The sequence below is a fragment of the Petromyzon marinus genome, unplaced genomic scaffold (genome assembly GCF_048934315.1).
Source record: "Petromyzon marinus isolate PM22_M1 ecotype Great Lakes invasive population unplaced genomic scaffold, UKy_Petmar_22M1.pri1.0 PM_G_Scaffold_58, whole genome shotgun sequence".
In the NCBI taxonomy this organism is placed as follows: domain Eukaryota; kingdom Metazoa; phylum Chordata; class Hyperoartia; order Petromyzontiformes; family Petromyzontidae; genus Petromyzon; species Petromyzon marinus.
This window is the reverse complement of record NW_027423011.1, coordinates 277833-299630: the sequence shown is the minus strand read 5'-3', so window position 1 is coordinate 299630 and position 21798 is coordinate 277833. Positions and strand designations below refer to the sequence as shown.

At 44.0% G+C, this 21798-nt stretch overlaps 1 protein-coding gene and 1 pseudogene across 1 annotated transcript; both read left to right on the top strand.

The window, feature by feature from the left end:
* The window catches only part of LOC142918236 (uncharacterized), a 17475-nt pseudogene extending 6304 nt beyond the window's left edge, over positions 1-11171 (top strand).
* On the top strand, positions 7628-21798 carry LOC142918221 (uncharacterized). Its single transcript, XM_076062356.1, has 9 exons — positions 7628-7714; positions 14088-14252; positions 15027-15094; positions 16476-16549; positions 16724-16782; positions 16914-16983; positions 18811-18884; positions 20611-20705; positions 21663-21798. Exons 2-9 carry the CDS (start codon positions 14133-14135, stop codon positions 21769-21771), a joined length of 669 nt encoding a protein of 222 aa, XP_075918471.1. The 5' UTR covers positions 7628-7714; positions 14088-14132; the 3' UTR covers positions 21772-21798.

Genomic DNA, 21798 nt, shown 5'->3' with positions numbered 1-21798 from the left:
GGGATGGCGTTTGCACATTCATCAAATCGTCAAAGACACCAGAGAACACACATGGGAGAGAAACCCTTCAAGTGCAGTCTGTGTGGGAATGCCTTTTCACAGTCATCTTTTCTAAAAAAACATCAGAGGACACACACAGGAGAGAAACCCTTCAGGTGCACTGCGGGAAGGCGTTTGCAGATTCATAAAATCGTCAAGTACACCAGAGAACACAGAAGCATCAGAAGATCTGCAAGGAGTGGAGTCTGAAATCAGCTTGTGAAAGTCAAAGTGCCACAATGAGCCCATCCCTCATGATGCAAGAACCGGAGGAAAATCCCAGCTTGGACACTGAAAAGGAACCGAGGTGAAATGTGAAGAAGTGATGGTGAAGAGGGAAGAAGTGATGGTGAAGAGCGAAGAAGTGACGGTGAAATGTGAAGATGAAGATTCAACTCCAAAATGGGACCTTCACATCGATGGAGGCAACGTGAAGCAGGAGGAGAATTCTGACTGTGAGGCAGAGCGAGGCAACTCCCAGCAGTTTGTGGAAGTGGAGGTGTGGGTGGACTTCCTCCGAGACAATACAAAGTCAAGTGTAGACCCGGTAGATGTGTAAGCTTGAGACGATGTCGCTACAATAGATGCACCTTTGTCACAGGCCTTTAATGACAAGAACGTGAAGTTGAACACTCAGTTCCTAGGTGCAACCTGCAGAGTAAGAGCGAGCGGCCAGTTTTTGTGGACCTGTGGGTGGGGTAGATCTTTAACCAGGAGCGAGAGACAATAAGCCCCCAAGCATTCACTATGTTATCATAATTGCATTTACACGGTGCTTGCTTAACCGCCTCAGCAACTCGGAGTTTAGTGTCGTACCTCGTCTGAAACACTCGAAGAGCATTCCCAAGTAGCAGCTGCCCCTGTGTGGCACAAGGTAGTGGCCCTGCACCAGCCTGCATGTGGACAAGAGCCTGTCAGTAGGGGGCCATGATTGATGCGTCATCTCAATTGTGTAGTTTGTAGGTAATCTTGATTCGAAGCTTTTGTGACTGCAGGAAACCACACTGTTGAGTTCTTTCGGTAAAGTCACCACGTGGGTAGAAACATAACAGATTACGGCGTTTAGATCACAACACAAGCAATCGTCATCAGGTGGGACAACCACAGCAAGAGAAACTGCTGAAGAAGTAGGCGCGTACTCCAGCGGTTTCCTCTTATTGCTGCTGTGCTTGTCCCACCTGATGACGATTGCTTGTGTTGCCATCGAAACGCCGTGACTTATTATTTGTAGCATAATGTTTTGAATTTGCTACATTTTGACCCAGACGCCAGCATGCAACGGCCTACTCCTTTTGAATGACGCAACAATAGTACGTTGTACATACACTGTTAAGCAGACGGTGCGTATTTTTAAAATAGCTTCTTGTTAATACGATGTAACGTGATGCAGTCAATTTCGCTGCAGTAATTCAATGTTGTTAATATGCCCGTCAATGATTTAGAATGAATACTTGTCTGATTGTGCGCGTGCATGTCACATTTTGTCTGAGGGTCAAACATTGAATAAGTGATGTTCGGACAAAGTGTGTGTGTGTTTGAAAGTAACCTGTACAGAGAACTCGGGTGAGACCCGTTGTTCTTGTGATACAGGTCAAAGGGTACTTTTGTGTTTCACGAAGCGTCTGCCTCTGGAGCAACTCATCGTCTTTGAAATAGGGAGCACGCTTGGATCATTCATCAGTTACAAGGCATACCACTTGAAAGTTACATGTATAGGAGGAGGTACATTCTCTACAACACGAATTGTAGTTTTGTCTTACGTGTTGACGTAGATTTTGTCTAACTGGGACTAGAAATGCTCCTTGCTGATTGACGTCTGGATGTTCGTACCTATCGGTTGAAGCAAACCCCACTGCTGTGTTGAGACGCTGTGCACCAATAAGGGTCCAACACATTGACGGCCTTCAGGCCAGGAAAGTCACAACATTTGCACACGAAGGATGCATTCACGCAAGTACCCCATGCTCCGTTTTGAAGTTTTAAAATGAAACATCTTTGAATTGTGTTGTGTTTTGAATTAGATGATTTTATTTCCTCATTAAAAGCTTGTATCAATTTATATCTGGATGACTCCATTGAAAAGGACATTTCGTGTGAATTTTCTCTCGTCATTAAGTAGATGGCCTTGCCGGGGGTTCGGTTCAATGCGGACACAAACAGTGTACACACAAACAGTGTACACACTGTTGTATATATAGGTGTTATGAAAATTGATGAAAATAATGAAAATTAAATGAAATTTGTGATTTGCGTAATTTATCCGAAATTATGTTAATCGGTCTAATTATGCACATAAATTATGCTGATTCGAGAAATAATCGTATTAATTTATGCGAGTGGGCGTGGTTATGATAATGCAGGTCGTTATGGATTATCAGGTCGAGCCTCAGTGACGAGGATTGTGTTATGAATTGGAATGACGCAATTAATCATATGCAGTGACGCAGGCGTTGTAATCGTGAATGAGAGAGTCGATTCGACTCTGCTCTTTAATTCCGTATTATCGATAAGGATACGATTACTCTCGATTGAACATTACGAATTATGCGTGTTATGGATTATGTGTGGTGATAGTGTGCTTATGATAGGTCCCCAGGATTCAGATCTCATACGCAGAACAATATGCAGAATTTCAGGAAGAATCACACACAAACCTGCTTTAATCAATTTTATTTCTAGCTAACTTTAATTTTTGGATAATATGAAAACTCAATCTCGGGATTTTGGAATTTCAACACAGCGTTAACATGATACCATCACGATTGCGTTGTTTCACCTCGATAGCGGCACCTGTGGTTAATTCCCGACGCGTAACGCAATCGATCGGTTGTTGAGAGAGAGATTAAAAACATGCGAACTATTCTATCAAACCTTAACTTTATAATATGCAAACTCGTATGCTTGAATTGTTACACAACACGGCACTTGGTCTTTGATTCGTATCCAATCCTTAATACATTCTGATATGCGAAGTTATTATGCTTGAAATCGTCAGCACATTACCACGTTGATGTTCGTTCATTGATTCATAACGTTTATGAATTCAAAGCGTTCGACTGAAATACTTCGAATTGCCTTATCAACGTAACTCAATGGGTGGCGATGTTTTTCGTTATCAGCTAATAGTTGACGCAGTTATCATGAGTCTTGTATGTTTAGTGGGAGCGTTGTTGATTTCTTGCGTTGAGCAAACGCCTAGGTTGATTTCCTTGTAAAAAAAATGTTTGTTCGTTGTGTAGCGGTGGGGGAGTGAGGAGGGGGGGAGAGTGTGGGGGGCATACGAACGACTGCCAGTTTCTGTCCACCGCTGGCTGGATGAGTCAGCACGACGCTCGCCGTCGTCGCGCCGATGGGTGTTGAGTGCAGGACCGCTGCCCTGTCAGCCCTGGTGACGCGAAGTTGCGCGCTGTAGCATGCTGGTGGCACGCTGTTGGCACGCGCTGGTGCTGGTGGCACGCTGGTGGCGCGCTGTTGGCACGCGCTGGTGCTGGTGCTGGTGGCACGCTGGTGGCGCGCTGTTGGCACGCGCTGGTGCTGATGCTGGTGCTGATGGCACGCTGGTGGCACGTGCTCCCTCTCCTTGAAGATGCGCGAACGCGCCCGTGCTGATTCGCTGATAGCAGTTTCTCTCCACTGCTGGCTGAGCTGCTGCACGCTCTTGCTTGGCGTTGCTGGCCGCGCTCTTTCTCCTTGAAGATGCGCGAACGCGCCCGTGCTGATTCGTTGATAGCAGTTTCTCTCCATTGCTGGCTGAGCTGCTGCACGCTCTTGCTTGGCATTGCTGGCCGCGCTTTTTCTCCTTGAAGATGCGCGAACGCGCCCGTGCTGATTCGTTGACAGGTCAAGTTTTTCTTCTGCTGAGTGAGCCGAGTCGCACGCGCTCTCTTTGTTGAGGTTGTTGGCGGCTCTCTGACAGCAGGTTTCCTCCACTGCTGTATGACTCAAGTCGCACGCGCTTGGTCACTGGTTTGCTGAAGTTGTTGGCGGCTGCTCGTGCTTTTCCGCTGCTGGTTGAGCCACGTTGCACGTGCTTTCTTTGTGGAGATGCTCGAGCGCTCTCAGCGCTGATTCTCTGATACTTTGTTGGCGGCTGGCCAATCTTTTCCTTCAGTTGAGTGAGTTGAGTCGCACGTGCTCTCTCTGTTGAAGTGCGCGAACGCGCCCGTGCTGGTTCGCTGACAGCAGGTTTCCTCCACTGCTGTATGACTCACTTTTGTTGATACATCGCGACTCAGCGATCCTCGCTACTCAGCGAGGCTCGGAGCCAGCCGCTCCATCCGACTGCTCGTCCTGTGGACGTCTTGACTCGCTGATCTGTCTTGACTCGCTGATCTAACTTCACTCTTGACTGTTGACTTCTCTGACTTTTGAAAATGCGGCTGACCGTTATATTCAAAGACAATTCTCTCTGCGCAGTGGAAAAGGGGGGGGCGGGGTCTGTGTGTGTGAGTTCGTGTGTGTGTGTGTGTACAGATGGCTCCTGCGATAACGATCTGTTTGCCCTGGCGTGAAATTCCTCTCTCGCGCTCTTCGGGAGAGACAAAGGTGGTCGGGAGCACCTATCTTCTTATACTTTCGACTTTATATTTCTCAAATACCATTTGGTCCCATGTTCGCCACGACTCGTGTTTGTAACTACGTCCTCCTGACACCTCTCGGTTTACCGAGGTTCGAATTGTTATGATGGAATTATTAAAAAGAAAAATAATTTTCATCCTGAGTTTAAGAGGTCCGTTTCCCGATTGTTGGAATCCATATCCCTTGGTTCTGTAAGGTTCTATAATGGAATATCGTTTAAGGTTAACACGTTATTAATGTTATATTGCAATTTCTTTAAAACTTGATTGTCTGGTTGCCGTGTGTGGGGTGGGGTGTGTTTCCTCATCAAACCCGGCTGGCTTTTCCAGATGGCCCCTTATGATAAGGTGTAATTCCTGCTTCTCCGCGCTGTGAGAGAGACAAAGGTGGTCAGGGTTGCTTGGGATATTGTTTAAACTCTTTCGTAAGTTTGCCCGTTCGCCTCATTCCTTCTCGATAACCTTTGATGTGACTCGGTATTTTGTTTCCAAGCTTTGTTTTAACAGTAAAAGTATTAAAGGTGAAAATCATTTGATAGCGAATTAATTATTGGATAATAATTCACTGATGTATCTGGTGGCCTGGTCTTGATTGGAGTGAGCGCGAGGACCGCTAACTTTAGCTTATTCTTGTTATTGCATTTTAAATTTGAACCGTTGTTTTAAAAAAAAAAATAGTTTAACCCGTGGGCGTCCTCATTTCTGGCTTGCGGAGGGCTTCCCTCTGCGTGACCTCCCTTAGGGCACATCAAACTCTTGTTCATCTTGAGATCTTCGCAGATAGCTGCTAACATCCTCGCCTCGAGAGTTTTATTATTTCTTTATTTATTAATGGCCTGTTTATGACCGACACCTGGTTTTTCGTGTGCCTGGCTTACGGGTTTTATCCAGGAGCAAGAGCCAATAAGCTCCCAAGCATTCACTGTGTTATAATAATTGTTTTTACACGGTGCTTGCTTAATCGCCTCAGCAACTCGGAGTTTTGTATCTCATCTCAAACACTCGAAGAGCATCCCCAAGTAGCAGCTGCCCCTGTGTGGCACAAGGTGGTGGCCCTGCACCGGCCTGCATGTGGACAAGAGCCTGTCAGTAGGAGGCGATGATTGATGCGTCATCTCAGTTGTGTAGTTTGTAGGTAATGTTTAGAATTTGCTACATTTTCACTCAGACGCCAGCATGCAATGGCCTACTCGTTTTGAATGACACAATAGTATGTTTTACATACACTGTGAAGCAGACTGTGCAACTTTTTTTAAAAGCTTCTTGTTAATACGATGTAACGAGATGCAGTATATTTCACTGCAGTAATCGAATTTTGTTAATATGCCTGTCAATAATTTAGAATGTATACTTGTCTGGTTTTGTGCATTCTTGTAACATTTGATCTATAAGGGTCAAACATTGAATAAGTGATGTTAGGACAAAGTGTGTGTGTGTGTGTTTGAAAGTAACCTGTACAGAGAACTCAGGTGAGACCCGTTGTTCTTGTGATACAGGTCAAACGGTGTTTTTGTGTTCCATGAAGCATCTGCAGCAACTCATTGTCTTTGAAATAGGGAGCATGCTCGGATCATTCATCAGTTACAAGGCATACCACTTAAAAGTTACATGTATAGGAGGAGGTACATTCTCTACAACACGAATTGTAGTTTTGTCTTACGTGTTGACGTAGATTTTGTCGAACTCGGACTAGAAGTGCTCCTTGCTGATTAACGTCTGGATGTTCGTAACCATCGGTTGAAGCAAACCCCACTGCTGTTGTTGAGACGCTGTGCACCAATAAGGGTTCAACATATTGACTGCCTTCAGGCCAGGAAAGTCACAACATTTGCACACGAAGGACGCATTCACGCAAGTACCCCATGCTCTGTTTTTTAAGTTTTAAAATGAAACATCTTTGAATTGTGTTGTGTTTTGAATTAGATGATTTTATTTCCTCATTAAAAGCTTGTATCAATTTACATCTGGAAGACTTCATTGAAAAGGACATTTCGTGTGAATTTTCTCTCGTCATTAAGTAGATGGCCTTGCCGGGGGTTCGGTTCTATGCGGACACAAACAGTGTACACACACACAGTGTGTACACACACTGTGTATACACACAGTGACACACACAGTGACACACAGTGACACAAACAGTGACACACACACTGACACACACAGTGTATACACACAGTGTACACACACAGTGTACACACACACAGTGTACACACACACAGTGTATACACAATAATGTCCACGTTGTTGTAGCTGGGCTCACACACCCAAGGGAGGGAGCAATGGAAAATGAATCTAAATCAACTTAAACTCCAACGCTGTGACGTCACCACTCTGCATTACCTCATCGGCGTGAAATGCCAGGGGGAGGTGTACCTCGCTAGTGACGTCATGTCACCAAGGTATTCACCCCGTCCACCGTGCTCTTGAACGTGACGTCACCTCAGCTCGGGTCACTGCCGATATCGTTCCAGTGGCAATCCTTATATGGGCAAAGCTACGCCCAGTGACTGGCGGCTCATTAACATAATGTGTCCGTTAAAGCCGTCGCGAGCTTATTGCGACGGGTTCAGCGCCCACGCCCCCAGCCCTCGACATATGGGCCGGCCTCATTAACATAATTTAATCAGAGAGCCGCTCGTGGGGGGAAGTGACGTCATACTACTTCCTGCTGTCGCGAGGTAACAGGAAGCTGCCGTGTGCGCGCTTGCACTGAAATCCGAGGTGAGAAATTCTCATCGTTGTGGTGGTGGTTGTGGCGGTGGTGGTTGTTGTTGTTGTTTACCAAGGTAGAGCCTCGCTCTCTCTCGTAGGGATGTCAGTTGAGTAGCAGCGAGCATGGGAATCGATGTCCAGGTTGGAACTTTACAACGCGGGGCCTAGCCACGCGGGGCCTTGCTTCCTGCCCTCACCTGATTGCATTAACTTTAATTATCTCGCTTAAGTTTAATTTGTCTTCACCCGGCTCGCCACTTTGTAACTTTGTTTTATTGTAAATATTCACGCAGTTTTTATTTTCGTTCTTTTGTTACCAGGCCAAGCCCGCTTGAGCTGCTATACCGCTCTTGTTATCAGAAGCGACCTGCCCACAACAACACAAGGTGAGGCTTTGTCAACGTGTGTGAATGTTTTGACTTAAAACTTTGGTGACTGCAGGAATTAATATTCTTGGTTCTTTCGGTAAAGTCACGAAGATAGAAAATAAAATAAAAATAACAATAAAATTAAATGAAAAATTGAAAATAAAGCAAAAAACCCACGAGGTTTCGATCGCAACACAAGTGGTCTTTATCTTATTAAATTTAATCTGTTATTTTTATTTTCTATCTACGTGACTTTACTGAAAGAACCAACAATATGTGCGTCAATGTCTATCGGTCAAAGACGCTAAGCGCGTGCCGCTGTTGACTCTGAATGTGTGGAGGGGAACACCTTCACCACGGGGAGAGAGAGACAGAGACACGGATAGCCTCGGCTATGTTGATTGATCCTCGATTCATTACTTGGTGGAGTGAGGAAGAATTAATGCTGAGCAGATGAAGGTGGCCAGGCATGGTTCTGGTCACACCACCACCTGTTTACTCATGGCAGTGTGTGACAGTGTCAAGTTTGTGTTTGCAGTAAAGTCTATTAACTCTGTTGCACACGGAGGTTATATCAGAACAATAGTTTATTTTTGTTTTCCTCTGGAACTCTTTATAAGAATGAAAACAGGAGGTGAACACAGCACACACATTCAGCTGAAGTCGGATCTGTTCATCCCAGCATTCAAGGACATCTGAGCCTGGATTCACACCTCTAAGTTGCGTTTGAACATTAATTTATGCATTTCTGCACAACACAAATAGTATTGTTTTCAACACCCTTTGCTATGTCAGCTGAATTTAGCTTTCATAAATATGCATTTTGTAGTCAGACAGCCGAAATTGTGTGCTTAGAGTTTTGAGTTAACATTCACCTTGGAAGATATGAAGGTTTCCAGGCATATTAATGACATTTTCCCTCTCATTGTGTGCCATAACAGCCCGTGGAGAGAAACCCTTCAGGTGCACTCTGTGCGGGAAGGCGTTTGCAGATTCATCAAATCTGATTAATTTGGGAAACTTTTTCACTACTTCATGAATATATTAATAAGTATAGACGTGTAAGTAACGTGTGCATTCCTCTGTGCCTGACATGTAGATGGTGTGGATATTCTTTTTTATGTCTGCAGCTGACGCTTCCTCTGCAGAATTGTTCTGATGGAGCAAAGGCAGTCAGCACAGCAGCGCAGTACGACAAGTCAACAATGCGACCAGCGTGCATACAGCACGGACCGGACTGGAAATCTGACACGGCACCAGAGAAGTCACACAGGAGAGAAACCCTTCAAATGTACTGTGTGTAACAAGGCATTTGTATGGCCATCAGTTCTTCAGACCCACCAGAGAACACACACAGGAGAGAAACCCTTCAAATGTACTGTGTGTGGGAAGGCATTTTCATGGTCATCTGCTCTTAAAAAACACCAGAGAATACACACGGGAGAGAAACCCTTCAGGTGCACTCTGTGCGGAAAGGCGTTTGATCATTCACCACATTTTAAAGTACACCAGAGAACACACACGGGAGAGAAACCCTTCAGGTGCACTCTGTGCGGAAAGGCGTTTGCACATTCACCACATCTTAAAGTACACCAGAGAACACACACGGGAGAGAAACCCTTCAAGTGCAGTGTGTGTGGGAAGACATTTTCAGATTCATGTAATCTTGTAATACACCAGAGAACACACACGGGAGAGAAACCCTTCAGGTGCACTCTGTGCGGGAAGGCGTTTGCACAGTCACCACATCTTAAAGTACACCAGAGAACACACACGGGAGAGAAACCCTTCAAGTGCAGTGTGTGCGTGAAGGCGTTTGCACAGTCATCTGATCTTGTAAAACACCAGAGAACACACACAGGAGAGAAACCCTTCAAGTGTACTCTGTGCGGGAAGCCGTTTGCAGATTCATCAACTCTTCGAAGACACCAGAGAACACAAAAGCATCGGAAGATCCACAAGGAGCGGAGTCGGAGTCTGAAATCAGCTTGTGAAAGTCAAAGTGCCGCAATGAGCCCATCCCTCATGAAACAAGAACCGGACGAAAATCCCAGCTAAAGGTATCGAGGTGAAATATGAAGAGGTGATGGTGAAATGTGAAGAAGTGATGAGCGAAGAAGTGAAGGGAAAATGTGAAGATGAAGATTCAACTCCAAAATGGGACCTTCACATCGTGAAGCAGGAGGAGATTCTGACTGAGGCAGAGCGAGGCAACTCCCAGCAGTTTGTGGAAGTGGAGGTGTGGGTAGACTTGCTCCTAGACAATACAAAGTCAAGCGGAGACCCGGTAGATGTGTACGCCAGAGACGATGTCGCTACAATAGATGCACCTTTATCACAGGCCTTTAATGACAAGAACGTGAAGTTGAACACTTTGTGGGCCCATGGGTTGGGTAGATCTCTAACCAGGAGCAAGAGCCAATAAGCTCCCAAGCATTCACTATGTTATAATAATTGCTTTTACATGGTGCTTGCTTAATCGCCTCAGCAACTCGGAGTTTTGTGTCGTACCTTGTCTGAAACACTCGAAGAGCATCCCCAAGTAGCAGCTGCCCCTGTGTGGCACAAGGTGGTGGCCCTGCACCGGCCTGCATGTGGACAAGAGTCTGTCAGTAGGGGGCGATTATTGATGTGTCATCTCAGTTGTGTAGTTTGTAGGTAATGTTTAGAATTTGCTACATTTTCACTCAGACGCCAGCATGCAATGGCCTACTCGTTTTGAATGACACAATAGTATGTTTTACATGCACTGTGAAGCAGACTGTGCAACTTTTTTTAAAAGCTTCTTGTTAATACGATGTAACGTGATGCAGTATATTTCACTGCAGTAATCCAATTTTGTTAATATGCCTGTCAATAATTTAGAATTTATACTTGTCTGATTTTGTGCATACTTGTAACATTTGATCTGCAAGGGTCAAACATTGAATAAGTGATGTTAGGACAAAGTGTGCGTGTCTGTTTGGAAGTAACCTGTACAGAGAACTCAGGTGAGACCCGTTGTTCTTGTGATACAGGTCAAACGGTGTTTTTGTGTTCCACGAAGCATCTGGAGCTACTCATTGTCTTTGAAATAGGGAGCACGCTCGGATCATTCATCAGTTACAAGGCATACCACTTGAAAGTTACACGTATAGGAGGAGGTACATTCTCTACAACACAAATTGTAGTTTTTTCTTACGTGTTGACGTAGATTTTGTCTAACTGGGACTAGAAATGCACCTTGCTGATTAACGTCTGGATGTTCGTTACCTTTCAGTTGAAGCAAACCCCATTGCTGTTGTTGAGACGCTGTGCACCAATAAGGATCCAACACATTGACGGCCTTCAGGCCAGGAAAGTCACATTTGCACACGAAGGACGAATTCACACAAGCACCCCTTGCTCCGTTTTGAAGTTTTAAAATGAAACATCTTTGAATTGTGTTGTGTTTTGAATTAGATGATTTTATTTCTTCATTAAAAGCTTGTATCAATTTTCATCTGGAAGACTTCATTGAAAAGGACATTTCGTGTGAATTTTCTCTCGTCATTAAGTAGATGGCCTTGCCGGGGGTTCGGTTCAATGCGGACACAAACAGTGTACACACACACAGTGTACACACAGTGTGCACACAGTGTAAACAGAGTGTACACACTGTACACACTGTACACTGTGTGTACATACAGTGTACACACACAGTGTGCACACACAGTGTACACATACAGTGTACACAGTGTACACACACTGTACACACAGTGTACATACAGTGTACACACACATTGTACACACAGTGTACACACACAGTGTACACACACACTATACATACAGTATACACACAGTGTACACACACAGGGAACACAGTGTATATATACACACAGTGTACACACACACAGTGACACACAGCGACACACAGTGACACAGTGTATACACATAGTGTACATACACAGTGTACACACACACAGTGTATACACAATAATGTCCACGTTGTTGTAGCTGAGCTCACACACCCAAGGGAGGGAGTAATGGAAAATGAATCTAAATCAACTTTAACTCCAACTCTGTGACGTCACCACTCTGCATTACCTCATCGGCGTGAAACGCCAGGGGGAGGTGTACCTCGCTAGTGACGTCATGTCACCAAGGTATTCACCCCTCCCCCGTCCACCGCGCTCTTGAGCGTGACGTCACCTCCGCTTGGGTCACTGCCGATATCGGTCCAGTGGCAATCCTTATTTGGGCAAAGCTACTCCCAGATTCTGGTGGCTCATTAACATAATGTGTCCGTTAAAGCCGTCGCGAGTTTATTGCGACAGGTTCAGCGCCCACGCCCCCATCCCTCGACGTATGGGCAGGCCTCATTAACATAATTTATTCATTTAGAGAGCCGCTCGTGGGAGGGAAGTGACGTCTTACTACTTCCTGCTGTCGCTAGGTAACAGGAAGCTGCCGTGCGCGCTTGCACTGAAATCCGAGGTGAGAAATTCTCATCGTTGTGGTGGTGGTCGTTGTGGTGGTGGTGGTGGTTGTTGTTGTTTACCAAGGTAGAGCCTCGCTCTCGTAGGGATGTCAGTTGAGTAGCAGCGAGCATGGGAATCGATGTCCAGGTTGGAACTTTACAGCGCGGGGCCTAGCCACGCGGGGCCTTGCCTCCTGCCCTCGCCTGATTGCGTTCACTTTAATTATCTCTCTTAAGTTTAATTTGTCTTCACCCGGCTCGCCACTTTGTAACTTTGTTTTATTGTCAATATTCACGCAGTTTTTATTTTCTTTTGTTAGCAGGCCAAGCCCGCTTGAGCTGCTGTACCGCTCTTGTTATCAGAAGCGACCTGCCCACAACACAAGGTGAGGCTTTGTCAACGTGTGTGAATGTTTTGACTTAAAACTTTGGTGACTGCAGGAATTAATATTCTTGGTTCTTTCGGTAAAGTCACGTAGATAGAAAATTAAATAAAAATAACATGGTAAAAATTATTAATAATTGTAAATAAAGCAAAAAACCCACGTCCTTTCGATCGCAACACAAGTGGTCTTTATTTAATGTAATTGTATTATCTGTTATTGTTATTTTCTGTCTACGTAACTTTACCGAAAGAAACAAGAATACGTGTGTCAATGTCTATCGGTCAAAGACGATAGACGGACAGACGCGCAAACTCCAAATATACAGCAGGCATCAGGGTCGGGATCGAACCCACGACTTCCTGTATACCAGATGAGGTAGTTAACATCTCACCACGGAGAGAGACACGCAAACTCCAGTTAGCCTCGGCTATGTTCATTGATCCTCGATTAATTACTTGGTGGAGTGAGAAAGCATTAATGCCAAGCAGATGAAGGTGGCCAGGCGTTGATTCTAGACACGCCACCGCCTGTTTACCCAGTGACAGTGTACAGTTTGTGTTTGCAGTAAAGTCTATTAACTCTTTGATTTAAAGCTTTCGTGACTGCAGTAATTCATATTCTTAGTTTTTTCGGTAAAGTCACGTTGAAGAGAAACAACAAAATAATAAAATATATATAAAACAATAAAAAATTATCACGACGTTTCGACCATAACTCAAACGGTCATCTTCAGGTGTGTTTAAAATACATTTATGCAAAACAACACACCTGAAGATGACCGTTTGAGTTATGGTCGAAACGTCGTGAGAATTTTTTTATTGTTTTATATATTTTTTATTATTTTGTTGTTTCTCTTCAACGTGACTTTACCGAAAAAACTAAGAATATCTATTAACTCTGTTGAACACGGAGGTTATATCATAACAATAGTTTACTTTTGTTTTCCTCTGGAACTCTTTATAAGAATGGAAACAGGAAGTTAACACAGCACGCACATGCAGCTAAAATCAGAACTGTTCATCTCAGCATTCAAGGACATCTGAGCCTGGATTCACACCTCTAAGTTGCGATTGAATGTTAATTTATGAATTTCTGCATAACACAAATAGTATTGTTTTCAACACCCTTTGCTATGTCAGCTGAATTTAGCTCTCATAAATATTCCTTTTGTAGCCAGACAGCTGAAATTGTGTGCTCGGAGTTTTGGGTGAACATTCATTTTGAAGATACGAGGGCTTCCAGGCATATTTATGACCATTTGCCCTCTCATTGTGTGCCATAACAGCCCGTGTGATGAATTTGGAAAACGTTTTTACTACATCATGAATATATGAATATAGACGTGTAAGTCACATGTGACTATATATGCATTCCTCTGTGCCTGACGTGTAGATGGTGTGGATATTTTTTTCTGTCTGCAGCTGACGCTTCCTCTGACGCTTCCTCCGCAGAATTGGTCTGATGGAGCAAATGCACTCAGCGCAGCTCGGTATGTAATAGCCACGGCTTGGAAGGCTGTTGATGCACGCTCCTTATGTCATGTGTTGTGTGTTCTTTTCTTTCACAGAATGAAGATCACGTGTCAAAAACGCACAATCCTGCGTGCTGCGAAATGGACAATTTGAACACGTGGAAAGTCAGAGTTGACACTGAGCTCGACAAAAAGGAGGAAGCTGTCAGTGAGACCCTGGAGACAATCGACACTCTGCAGAAATCAACTCGAGAAACACAGGTGGGCAGCGGCAGCAGCAAGTGGTCTCATTTCTCTAAAGCAGTGCTTCTCAGAGTGTGGTCACCCTCCTTCCCCCCCCGGTACCACCGGTGGTCCTCCACGCTTCTCCAGGTGGTCCGCAGGGCTGTGAGAAACACAGGTGGGAAGCAGCAGCAAGTGGTCTCATTTCTCTAAAGCAATGCTAAAAGACGGGAAACAAAATAATAAAAATATAAAACAATACAATTCTCACGACGTTTCGACTGCAACACAGGCAATCATCGTCAGGTGGGAAAACCACAGCAAGAACATTTTTCACACCTGATGATGATTGCTTGTGTTGCAGTCGAAACGTTGTGAGAATTTTATTTTTTATATTTTTTTATTTTATTGTTTCCCTTCTACGTGGTGGTGACTTTACCGAAAGAACCAAGAATATGAATCCCTGCAGGCACGAAAGCTTTAAATCAAAATTTATGTTCAATCTCCTTGGTTCTTTCGGTAAAATCACCACGTAGAATGGAAATAAAATAATAAAAATAAAACATAATAAAATAAAATTCTCACGACGTTTTCGGCCACAATGCAAGTAGCCTTCCTTGTGGAGACCGAAATGTCGTCGTTAATTTTATTTTATTACGTTTTATTTTTATTATTTTATTGTTTCCATTCTACGTGGTGGTGACTTTACCAAAAGAACCAAGAAGGTGAATCCCTGCAGGCACGGAGAGCTTTAAATCGAAACTTTGTTGAAACGGTATGTGTCACCTCGGTGTGTGTTGTGTTTCCTTTTAGCTTGAAAATGAAGACGTCAGCGTTCAACTTCAAGACGTGATTAACGTCAAACGAGGATCAACGGAGAAGTAAGAAGTATTTATTTCCCTTGAATTTTCTCTTTTGTCTTCCGTTAGGTTCCTAAACTTACGCTAGCGTGACACAATTGCGTTCGCGAAGGGAGCGGAAGTTGTCAGGTCACACGTCACAATCTACCATTGTATAAAGTTAAGTACTACTGAGGCGGTCTGGCCAGTGAAAGGCAGCAAGGTATCTGACAGAAAACGGGCTAGTCTATAGGTAGGGGAGTTGATCGTGGCTACGATGGGTCGTAGTGGGGTGCCTTCTTTATGAATCTTGGGAAGACCATAGAATCTAGGGGGTCTTGCAGCAGAAGGTTTTAGGGAGGGACGTTTAGTTGGGTCGATTAGGGAGGTCGAACTTGTGATGATCTTGTTGGTTTTTATCGCTAGGCTATTAGTAGGGTCATTTTTGATTTTTGAGTAACTTCCATCGTTGAGCAGATTCTGGATTTTGTTGTTCTATGAATCTTTATCCATAATTACAGTAGCGTTGCCTTTATCGGCTGAGAGGATGACTATATCAATAAACACAAAGTGTTGTGTTAACAAAACAAAAACTGGTGGTGTAGTTTAGTTGGCGTGACTATCAAATTACCACAGACGCAGCTTTGTGCGAGCGAATGGTTGCCGCTGCCTGTTATAAAAGTGATACATTCTGTCTGAATGTTTACCAGCACTCTCAGTGCTCACACAATCACATTCGTACACATTGTGAAAGAAAGGGGTGAAGATGCAGCCCTGCAGTTCCTTGCTCACACCGCTGCTCGGCAGGAAGGACTCTTACGAGACGGAGCTCCGGAAAGCCCCTCTAGAGGGCGTGTTGTCCGACATTGCCACGCTAAGCCAGACGTCTTGGAAGCGGTGGGAGTAGCCACACTTTTATCTCGCCACACGTGACGCTTGCCACATCGACTTAATGTGGCGTTACGCATTTATACAGAAACCTTTATTTATCCTGGAGAAACCCGCTGAACGATGAAGCTCTTTTTTTAACAAATGTCCAGTAGATTTCAGAGATGTCCGGTGGACTACTGGGTGGAGGTCAGAGGTAAAGCGAGGAGATCAAACGAGCAACTTCTTGATTACACCAACGTCTTCTCTGCAATTTAATGCTTTCGTGACTGCAGGGATTCATATTCTTGAACCGAGAATATCTTCTCTGCAATGCACTTTTTGTCGGGTTTCATCGGGTTTCTCCAGGATAAAAAAAGGTTTCTGACTCTGTATAGTATTGTTTAATTTGTGTTATTTTATTATTTCCCTTCTGCGTGACTTTGCCGAAAGAACCAAGAATATCTTCTCTGCGATGCGCTTTGTCTTAAATGGTGGAGATTTTTCTACGAAGGTTTTCTGACCGCTGTCCTTGCCATATGCCTGTGTCCATAAGAATCCGTGCCACCGGGGAGATGTGTGACGATCTGAAGTGCCAAGCCTCTTCATTGCAACAAACATTCACGAGAGGTACATTCTCAACATTGACGGTGTAACACGTTTAGTGATTAAACTTGATTGTCGTTGACTCACGTGTGTCACGTGCCTACGGTGATAATGGACGTTGACGGTGTAACACGTTGAGTGATTAAACTTGCTTGTCGTTGACTCACGTGGGTCACGTGCGTACGGTGATATTGACAGCTGAAGCAGAAAAGGAAAACACGGAATATGTTAACTTGTCACGGAAGCAAGAAACGAAGGTAAATGTATGATACATTTTTTATTTTGTTTTAATTTAATTGTATTTCTTGACAAACGTATAATGGTATAAACGTGCACACGTGCACATTTCATATTTATGCTTAAACCCTGCTGTCATCTTCCTTTAAAGACATTTGCGGTGACTCTCGGCGATTTAAATTTAAAGACTCAAAATAACAAGAACGTTACGTTGGACAAAGGTGAGTCTCGTGCATGGTGACGCAATGCATAGCTCAGTAATAAGAAGGTTTTGTCAAATATATAGAGCAGCAATGTCCTGAAACAGTCATACATCGTATATTTGTTTGGGCACAGTGGTGCATGCCTGTAAGTAAACTACAAACCCGTTCGGCTGTGAAGTGGCGGTACAGAAAATGGGCCCCTTGATTCCAGCTGTGCAAAGCTTTTAAGTGGTGTGAGTTTGAGTTTTACTGGTAGGAACCTCCTGGTTACAGGACCAGCCCACAGGGGGTTATTTAAGTGGTGTGAGCTTGAGTCTTACTGGTAGGAACCTCCTGGTTAGACCACCAGCCCACAGGGGATTATTTAAGTGGTGTGAGCTTGAGTCTTACTGGTAGGAACCTGCTGGTTACACCACCAGCCCACAGGGGATTATTTAAGTGGTGTGAGCTTGAGTTTTACTGGTAGCAACCTCCTGGTTACACCACCAGCCCACAGGGGATTATTGTGTCCGTCCGTTCGTCGTGCATCCAAAAATGGGAGGGGTGGGGCTGGGTGGAGAGGGGAGGGTGGGGAGGGAGGGGCTGGGTGGGGAGGGAGGGGCTGGGTGGGGGGTGGGAGGGGTGGGGCTGGGTGGGGAGGGGCTGGTCACCCCGTGGTGCCCTTATAAAACTCAACGTGTAACCTACTCACGCCGGCTTGTGCCCACCCTCACAGTCGGGCATATTTGCGGAATACACCACGTGGTGCCGCCATTGACCGGGCAACCCAACGTTCCTACCAGCTCCCTCCACAGGAGAATGTGTTATCTGGGTCGTGTGGAATCCTTCCACTTGCAAAAATAGGCACTGAAGTTATCGATCGTTGAATATCACCTGCTTTGTCACGCGGATTAGAAATCTGGACTTCGACAGTGAGAATGGAACAAAATCTGAAAAGTGCACAAATAAGGATCATTGAAAAGGATCAGAGACCGAACGGAAATTCGAGACACGCAGCGTCGAGTGTTAAGGTGAAAGTAAGTTTGGCTTGGTCGGGTACACGTCGCTCGAACGGGTGATGGTCGATGTCGAGGCTGGTGACAACATTGGGCAGCCAAATGAGGGACGGCTACCACGGAGATGGAGCCATGGGATCCGGCTCGCGTGCAGCAGCAGCAGCAGCAGCAAGGCCATGAGGGTTGACGGTGGCTTGGGGAGGCCTCCATCGAGCAGTGGATAGAGCACTGTCGATGCTGATCAATGACAGTTGTGGTTTTCCTGGATGAATATTGATGCGCTCAACTATTTTGTTGAAATGTTGATTTTAAGCTTTCGCGACCGCAGCGATTCATATCCTTGGTTCTTTCGGTAAAGTCACCACGTAGAAGGGAAACAATAAAATAATACAAATATATATTAAACAATAAAATTCTCACGACGTTTCGACTGTAACACAAGCAGTCATCATCAGGTGTGAAAAACCAACGGCAAGAGACATTTGATGTATGCTGGCTTTCAGACAGCATACATAAAATTTTCGTCTCCCCGCCCTCCTCTTTTCCGAACATAGATGGACTCGTCCATCTAAACAAACTGCCAAATCGCTATCCGTGGTGCCAACGCTTAAAAATAAATAAATGCAAACACCGTTTAAAAATAAATAAATGAATACAAACCGCCACTTCTTTCAAATGTTTCTTGCCGTTGGTTTTCACACCTGATGATGACTGTTTGTGCTACAGTCGAAACGTCGTGAGAATTTTATTGTTATATATATTTTATTATTTTATTGTTTCCCTTCAACGTGACTTTACCGAAAGAACCAAGAATATTTTGTTGAACATACGATGCGGGTGTTGTACGCAGTGGAAGTAGCTGTGGAAGAAATGGGAAGAGCGCAGTGGGACTTTACAATCAAGTTGACGATTAAAGAAAGCCAGGTTCGTGTGAAATCATCAGCTGATCGCTTTTGCTCACATTTTAAATGCATATTTAGAACAAAATATTGGATTAAATTGTCATGTGTTACATTTTACAAACTAGTGTATATACAGCACAAACATAAGCGTCTGTTCTAATACAGGCTCATATTCTTTGTTGATTTCAAATGTAAGAAATTCAGCTCCCAAAGACATGCCTCTCTCAATCATGAAATATCCTTTGAAGAGTAAGATCACCTTCAAATAAAAACTGACGTATTCATGTTCCTATCCCAAACTATTGCCTTTAACGCCTACTATTGCCATTCTGTACATTGGGTAATACATTGGTTTTACAATTTACAAACGTCTGTATAACAATACAATGCCTAAAATGTGACTTATTTCCACTTTAAAACGTATTTAGTGCCCAACATTCATTTGTTCAACGAAATATATGGGATGTACACATTTTTACCTCTTCACGTTGATTTTTCAAGTTCTTTTCATTCTCGTAAACAAAACTTAGTTGAATTAAATGATGACTTGCAAACCAGAAAGCATGCCTTGCCCAGCAGATTCGTGTATACAGTCATATTATTTTAATAGGGTGTTTCCCCTTTTTTCTGGCAACAAAACTGAAACCTTTTTACAAGGATTCATGTCACTGTATTAACCACAATACCTGCAGTCAAAATGCAAACAAAAAACACGCCAAAAGACGTCATCTGGTCGAGCACCAATTGGGTCGAGGCTCAAAAGAAAGCCGTCCCTTGGTGTGGACCAATCAGTTTCAAGGACGATGCATCATATATTATCATAGTATGTGTTTTGTTTGCATTTTGACTGCAGGTATTGTGGTTAATGCAATAACATGAATCCTTGTAAAAAAAGGTTTCAGTTTTGTTGCCAGAAAAAAAATGGGAAAAAACCCCTATTATGATATTTTGGTACTGGCAAAGGAGGTCTAATGATGTAGTCGTAGCATTGTTCAGGAGTTAGCAACATACACCGTTCTATCTTTCGCTTTAAGGTCAAAGAAAATTCTGAGCTATTGGAGTTAAGAAATGAAGTACTCAAAACGACCTCTCACGCGTTGCAAGATCCCAGTTCAAACTGTGCTGGACTCGAAGGAATAAAGCGTGAGTGCATTAACATTCAGACTTGATTTGAAGCTTTCGTGACTGCAGGGATTACTCTTTGGTTTTTTCAGTAAAGTCACGTATAAATAAGAAATAATAAAATAACATAATAGCAGCACAAGCAGCCATCATCGGGTACAGAAGAGCTAAATTATGAGAGAGGGGAGACACATAACCTCAGATGTATATAAAGACACCCAAGTAGGGGGAACTAACACAGATACAACAGGGGACACAGAGAGAGAAGCATACCAGACAAACAGGGTTTACCCAAAAAAAATTTGGAAACCATGTAAAGCAACACAGATGGTCGGTCAAAACACAATTAACGCATAGTCCGGTTGATCACGCTATTTCAAAAGATTGCTCAATTGCAAGTAAAGTTTGATACTCAAAACACAGACCGCACACACACACACAGACAACCAAGTAGAGCGAGCCAGCACAGAGACAAGCACACAGTAAAGTTGCCTTTACTGTGTGCTTGCATTAACATTGTGGGCGTTTGCCAACAGCCTGGATATGTGTGCGGTAGGCAGGCAAATGTCTGCGCATCTGACCGCGAAAGTTGATCTCAATTTTGTTTGTTTTACGCGAATTGACAGGCAACTTTCCAACACGACTTGAGCAAGCACAGGAAGAAATTAATACCCTCAGTCTTGAAAGAGATCGCCGTCAGGAAGTTGAAAGCACACTTCAGGTGACAAATCCATTCATGTTTATGTAGAAGATTGTCTGCGTACCTATTTCTGTATATTTTGATCTGAATGGTCTTCTGTAGCCTTTTTGCAAATCTCAGCTCTTTACTGTATCTGAAAGATGTAGCGGGTCTAATGCCTCATTGATTTAATCTTCATCTATATATATAAAAGGAAAATTTGTGAATGTGTGCGTTTGTTCGAAATGTATCGCATACTTCCCAACATGCAACAAACTTGAAATTTTGCACGTGAGTAGTTTCCAGACTGTACACAATGAAAAATGTATAAAAATAGACTTTTTTTATTTGGGGGGGGGGGGGGGAGGCACGATAATTGATATAAAACATTGCACAAGTGAGCGGTGACGTCACATCTGTGATGTCACCCGCATGCGGCAGCGTTATGCAATGTGCCTGCTGACGTTACACATCCCCCCCCCCCGACCCTCCGCGCAGGCCGCGTGTCCCGCACAAATGCGCGGTACAGCTGTCAACGCGACTATTTTCAGCGCGCTCTTAAATATAAAGCAGAAGATCCGTTTGTGTGCGAAGCAGCAAAAACTCTAGAACGCTGAGCTCTGACGTTGTGAAATTTGCACAGCCGACGCCGTCTGGAATTTCTAAGGGAACGCGACGATTTTCAGCTCGCCACGTCATTCCCTCCCCGAGTTGCCTTAATCGAACCTTACGCATAAGTGGGTTATGGTTAAATTTCTGTCAGCGAAAAACATCCGTGTCAAATTGATTTGTTTCGGCTGTTTTATTTCTTGCAAGTGTAAATTTTTTTTCCAGGGTTTTTTGTCAGTGAAATGTAAGGGAATGTGAAATTAATCCAAGACAAGAATCCAAGTCCCGGGCGAAGCCGGGTAGTAAAGCTCGTGCGGTATTAATGGAAATATTACTTTCAGAAATAGTGATGACTAAACGTGTTTTCTGCCACTGCTGTATTATGATAAGATTCAAAACACGGAGAGCAGTCTTGCAGTGGAGGAGCGAGAGCACACTACAAGCACGACGGAGCAGCAACAATCGCGTGACCAGCCGCAACACGAACATCGGGACCTAAACGTAATTGTGCAAAACCTAGAGAAGG

What these genes read in the sequence shown, in the direction of transcription:
- LOC142918221 (XM_076062356.1), top strand. Translation starts at nt 14,133, where the DNA reads ATGGACAATTTGAACACGTGGAAAGTCAGAGTTGACACTGAGCTCGAC. An exon ending in GCAACAAACATTCACGAGAG is followed by an intron (nt 16,550 to 16,723) that starts GTACATTCTCAA and finishes TGATATTGACAG; the next exon opens with CTGAAGCAGAAAAGGAAAAC. An exon ending in AAGTTGAAAGCACACTTCAG is followed by an intron (nt 20,706 to 21,662) that starts GTGACAAATCCA and finishes TATTATGATAAG; the next exon opens with ATTCAAAACACGGAGAGCAG.